At 33.7% G+C, this 5884-nt stretch overlaps 1 protein-coding gene across 8 annotated transcripts in view; it reads left to right on the top strand.

Moving 5' to 3' along the window:
• The window catches only part of DPP10 (dipeptidyl peptidase like 10), a 1865365-nt gene extending 1859703 nt beyond the window's left edge, over nucleotides 1-5662 (top strand). For 7 of the 8 annotated variants that reach the window (XM_023730177.1, XM_023730175.1, XM_023730178.1 and 4 more), the window contains 2 exons: nucleotides 2119-2192; nucleotides 3532-4640. In XM_023730177.1, the coding sequence (XP_023585945.1) occupies nucleotides 2119-2192; nucleotides 3532-3666 (209 nt within the window). In that variant the 3' untranslated portion in view covers nucleotides 3667-4640. Of the gene's footprint in view, nucleotides 1-2118; nucleotides 2193-3531 lie in introns of all 8 variants that reach the window. The other variant, XM_004375073.2, reaches the window with a different exon arrangement.
• Nucleotides 5663-5884: the final 222 nt, after the last annotated feature.

The raw sequence follows: 5884 nt of genomic DNA, 5'->3' as shown, positions 1-5884 counted from the left end.
GAAATTGTTCCCCTGGAGCTGAAGCCCTGAATTTGGACTTGTAGCCTACTGGACTGTGAGAGAATAAACTTCTCTTTGCTAAATCCATCCACTTGCGGTATTCCTGTTAGAGCAGCACCATATGACTGAGACAATAGGGTTTTCAGGGCTGTGACTTTTTGGAAGCAATTTCCCAGGTCTTTCTTTCGACATGCCTCTGGGTGAGTTCAGACTGCCAATATTTTGGTTAGTAGTTGAGTGCTTAACCATTTGTACCACCCAGAGACCCCTAATAGTAATAAGTAGCAATTATTAAATTCTGACTATATGTCAGAAAATGTGTTAAAAGCTTTTAATGTCTTATTTATTATTCACAAAAAAGGTTATATGGTAGTTATTATTACTTTTCTTACTTAACAGATCAGCAAAATAAACCTTGAGGAATTTATGTAACTTACCAAAAATCACACTACTTTTGGACTGGGGATTTGAATCCAGATACTGAGGTTTTTATTCACTGTGCTCTAAATAAACAAATTATATTCAAGTTTAAATTACTTCAAATTTAGTCATCACCCTAGAATATATTAGGGATATTTCAAATTTCTTTATCAATATGTTGTAGCTGTTAAGGTGAACCATGTTATTCCTATCTGACTCACTCAGTCAAGGGCTTGATGCTTCCCCACCTGATAAAAAATGCAAGCAGAGATTCAGAATGCCCCTTTCAGAGGAAACACATGTATGTGCACATAAGCAGACACACGCGCTCACACACACACACACCACATTATGGGCCTGTTGGACAATAGGTGCTCAATGAACTGTAATGCTACCATTATTAATATTAGCTTCAAAAATTGCCAGCAAATCAGTTAACTCAGTCAGTTAGACTTCTAACACCCCTGTTTAGAAAGGAGCACATCACAAATATGAACAGGCTTCATTGTACTAGAAACTAAGAAGAAAAATTCCTATTGGAAAATCCCTTTAGATATTTATCTTCTTCAGCTGTATTCATACAGAATAAGGATAGGGCCCTTTTCATATTTTTTTGAAATAGTAAAGGAATTATATAGGGATCATCTTACCTTAGTCATTGATGCTAGTAATTAGCATCTCTAGCAGCTTACATTTATAGAACAATTTGTACTCATTTAAAGATTTGGTGGTAATTTTCCCATTAAGTACAATATGATGTTTAAAGAGATCTTGGGCATATTTAAAAAAGATTTAAAAGATTGTTTGGAATCTTTTATTGCCTGCTATGTAGTATGATTAATCAGTAGTAGTTAATTACAGTAATAAAGAAGCTCAAACTATCAATAAGTCTGCCCTGGTTTTGCAAGGACAGTTTAAAAATATTAGCTTAAAAATTATATACAAAAATTTGAAGAGATACATAGGACAGGAAGGAATACCTGCAGATGGCATATGATGCACAGAGAAATTTTGGTGACTGATCCCAGTCTTCACAGCTACTTAGTGACAATGTGATTAGAAAATCCCAAGAATACTTTGCCATTTATTTCAGAGTTTTGGACATTAAATTCAGAAAGAGGAAGAAAGAAGGATACAGAATTTACCAAATTGATCCACATTAAAAGGGTCGCTATGAGTTGGAATGAACTCAATGACAATTTTTTTTTTTATAATAGTGAGATGTGCATGCTATTTTGTAACACGGGGTATTTTCCAATTTAAAATAATAAGGCAGAATGCCATTATCTAACTGAAAGTGGGCCCTAAGTAATCTCCAGGAAGGAAGAGAAAGTAGGTTTGCTGTATTAACATCCAGACCGACATTTGGTATGTTAAAATTTGTATAATGGTATAAAATATGTGAACAATTAGAAATAATAAATGACATCCAATAAAATAAATCTAAATACCATCCTGTACAGTAAGTAGAGGCTTAGCGGTATTAGCTCCTGTTTTTTGTTTATTTTTTATAATGTGAAGCACAACATTTTAATCACCATCATGTCCACTGGCTTTCTAGTTAAGCCTAGATATCATTTTTTAAATGTGTAACATATGTAAAATAAAATAGTCAATCTCTTTGAAAACAATGATATTAAAAAATTTCAATCCTAGTGAACTTATTTCCTTTAAATATCATAATTTAATGTCTTGCAGCAAAAGTTCATTTCCAGCATTCAGCAGAATTAATCAAACACCTAATAAAAGCTGGAGTGAATTATACTATGCAGGTAAGTACTTTTTCAAAGAATATGCTTTCCTACCTTGGTCTTTGGGTTGCAAGATACAGAACTCACCTTCTGTAGGCTTATGCCTATGATTCATAGCCCCTAGTTCTCAGAGGAGAGACTAGCTCTGTGGAGACTTCCATCTTCATCTGTAAGAACCTTTCTTTGAATGTTTAGGCAGACCTTCAACTTTAGTGAGTTCTTCAAATATGTATTTGAAATCTGGTTCCCTCAGATGATTAAGGAGACTGTTTCGGCAGAACACTGCACTTGATCTTCCATGGGTTAAGGCCATGTCTTCCATTGTCCATTATGTTGTCCTCACTCTCTTAACCTCTGCACTACTCCACCTGCCCCCATCTATGCCATTATTTTTAACTATGTTTTTTAGGTATCAGAGACTGTGTTTATTCCTAATTACACTGAGAATATGGATGAGTTCATGCATTACAAGTGGATTGCATAAACCATTTCAAAACTGTCTTTTTCTCCTCAGACTTTTATTCATATCACTAATAATGAATGACTTTCTATTTATTGTATTGTCCGTTTTCTTGCCTTTCTTCCCTTTTCATCAGACTTATAAAAGGTGGGAACAGGTGTTTTGGGGAAATATCACAAGAAAGGAGGAGAGGATGAAACACCATTTACATTCATACATTCAACCACAATTGATAACTATTTGTCAAGGACTCATTTACTTACAGTGAGTGACCACTATGCTAAGATGGGTCAGTAAGACATACTTTATACTAGCAAGGAGCCTTTAGTCTGGTGGAGGAGTCATAGAAGTGAAAAGCATTAAGTGTATTTTCTCAGCATCTAGAAGAACTGAAAGTACTTCATTCAGCATATCTAACATACAGAATACCAGGGTTAGGCAATGAAAGTTGAAAATGTAGAGATTAATTGTGATGGGCCATGCCAGAAGCTGTGTTAAGAAGTTTGAGGTTTTATTCAGAGGTCAATAAATAGCCATTAAAAAAAAAAAATTCACTCAATTTACATGATCATATTTGTACTTTAAAAACAAATCTCTAGTGCAATTTATATTGGAAAGGACATGAACAAGGAAAAGTCTACCTTCACTTATTTACTTATTTTTTTGCCAACGAAGTCCTAGCTTAAAAACAAAACAAAACCTGTACTTAATCAAATATCGACTATGATATGCTTATAATTAAAAAATGCCTAGCATAAAAAACTCAGAGTCGAATTAGGTGAAATTTTTTTTGGATATTATTTCCCAAAGGTTCCATGCCATTGGGACTAAAAGAATGAACTCTGAAGGAAAGAAGAGCTGCTTTGGTAACTTGAAATCTCTTTTCCTGTCCACATTTAGGTCTATCCGGATGAAGGTCATAGTGTATCTGAGAAGAGCAAGTATCACCTCTACAGCACAATCCTCAGATTCTTCAGTGATTGTTTAAAGGAAGAAATACCCATGTTACCACAGGAATCAGAAGAAGATGAATAATGGACCCTATTTATATTGGACTGAAGGAGATATTGAGGCTCAATGAAACCTAACCAAGAGACTGTAGTATTATTGCAGATGCTCCAGAATTTCAAGGGCAGCTTAAGGAGATGACAGGGGAACAGCACAGTCAGAGACAATGACCTAGAATTTGAATACAGAAGTCCAAGTCTACTGTGTTGCCAAGGGTGCAGAACCTGTTCCTTTGTAGAAAGAAGGTCAAAGGGTTGGTTTCCTGGGAGAAATTAGTTTTGCATTAAAGCAGGAGCAGTGCATGTTTTCTTCTGTTACCCCCCTGTTTGTTCTGTAACTAGTTGCTTTCATTTTAATTTCAATGGCCACCCTTATCTTTGCATATAATGCACAACTTACCAATACAATGGTCCCTGATCTCTGATGGCTGAGCTGCAGTCTAACACTTTACTGTATCCTTTACAATAAGTGCAATTCTTTCATTGTCTATTATTATGCTTAAAAAATGTTTAGTTAATAAAAATAGAGTATTTTATGTAGTTCCTGTTTTTAAAAATGGGTCAAAGGACATGTAGAAGTACAGATTTCAGCACCTTCCAAAGTTCAGTCATTTATCAGTAGATACAATATCTTTAAATCAGCACACAAGTGTATGCCTCACAATATATATACACACGTGTGCATATGCAGTCTATAGAACTCTCTATATATGTTATTCATGTGAAAAGGATAAAATGTTGATGAATTAGAAAAGATGCTCTTTTACAGACTATAATGGATGCTTTGTTTAATGAGCCAAATATAATGAAACATTTTTTCCAATTCAAATTCTAGCTATTGCTTTCCTATAAATGTTTGGGTTGTGTTTGGTATTGTTTTTAGTGGTTAATAGTTTTCTAGTTGCAATTTAATTTTTTGGATATGATACCTTGTCACATGTAAATTAGATACTTAAATATTAAATTATAGTTTCTGATAAAGGAATTTTGTTAACAATGCAATGCCACTGACTGCTATTTTGCTCTTTTGGTGGAGAAGCGTTTTTAAAAATACTTGGTCCTTTTACTTCTATCTCTTGATGCACAATCAATTCTCATTGTCATTGTAAAAGCAAATAACTTGATTATTTCATTTGCCAGTTCCTATTTAGTATTCTATGCCTGCCCAATACATCTGTTACCATTTAATTTAAATCCTTCTGGTGAGAATAAGAAATGAAATATTTTTTATTCATTGGCCAAATGTTCTCAAATAGCAACGTTTGCTATTTATTTTGAATTGATGGCAAGAAATGCATCAATTCCTGTGCTATGTTGAATTGCAGTAGTAAGTAACTGAGAGTGAAGAATAAACTTGACTGTATGAAGTCTATTTAAATCATGAGAATATTAACTTTGGTGACTTAAGTCCAAGTGTATCTTCTCGCTTCACTTTAGGAATCTTCCAGACGATGTCTAAAAGTCTGCAGCCAGCCTTCAAAGTTCCCATAAACGTAAGCAGTGTACCATGTTTTGTGGTTTAAGACAGTCTTTAGGGCAGACTAGATTACCATGATGTCAAAACAACAAAAGGAACCACAAACATATTAAGAATTTCTTTAGTCACTCACCTGTTTTATGGAAGGATCAAAAAAAAACACTGAATATTTAAAAACATGTGAATCATTGATTGGATAGTCCATTTTTCTTCTGGATACTTTGGAATTGTGTCTTCATGCCCCTCTGGATTCAATTTAAAATGGGAAAGATTCTCTCTTTTGAAAGACCCTTTTCAGGTGTTTTTCACGAATGGTAAACAATTAAAAAAAAAATACGTTTTAATGTTTAAAAGGAAAATTTGCCTATTTTATTAAGATGGAAATTTCTTCTTAGGCTGATTTGATGTCCAACGGAAGCTTTTTAATCAATATTTTAAACTTCAAGCAGTAGAGTTTTTTATGATGCAAATACTTATGTTGTCTGAAAGGTGGTTTTATTGGATGTTTATTTGAGTAACATTTAAAAAAGTATTTACCTTTTACTGTTCATTATTTCTCTTGTTTTATTATTATCGTCAATGTTTATCTATTTTCAGTTAATTTAATACAGTTTCTAAATATGACTGACATCTGTCTGGAACCCAATTTGAAGACTAAAAATATCTAAAATGAAGACATATTGTTTACTAGGAAGAAGAAAAATTTCCATCCCCATGATGCGTTTTAATAATTGGGCCATTTTAGCTAAAGGGAATGTTTGCCAACACA

The sequence above is a fragment of the Trichechus manatus genome, unplaced genomic scaffold (genome assembly GCF_000243295.1).
Source record: "Trichechus manatus latirostris isolate Lorelei unplaced genomic scaffold, TriManLat1.0 scaffold00033, whole genome shotgun sequence".
Classification (NCBI taxonomy): domain Eukaryota; kingdom Metazoa; phylum Chordata; class Mammalia; order Sirenia; family Trichechidae; genus Trichechus; species Trichechus manatus.
Note: the sequence above shows the minus strand (reverse complement) of the source record. Positions and strands in the feature narration are given on the sequence as shown.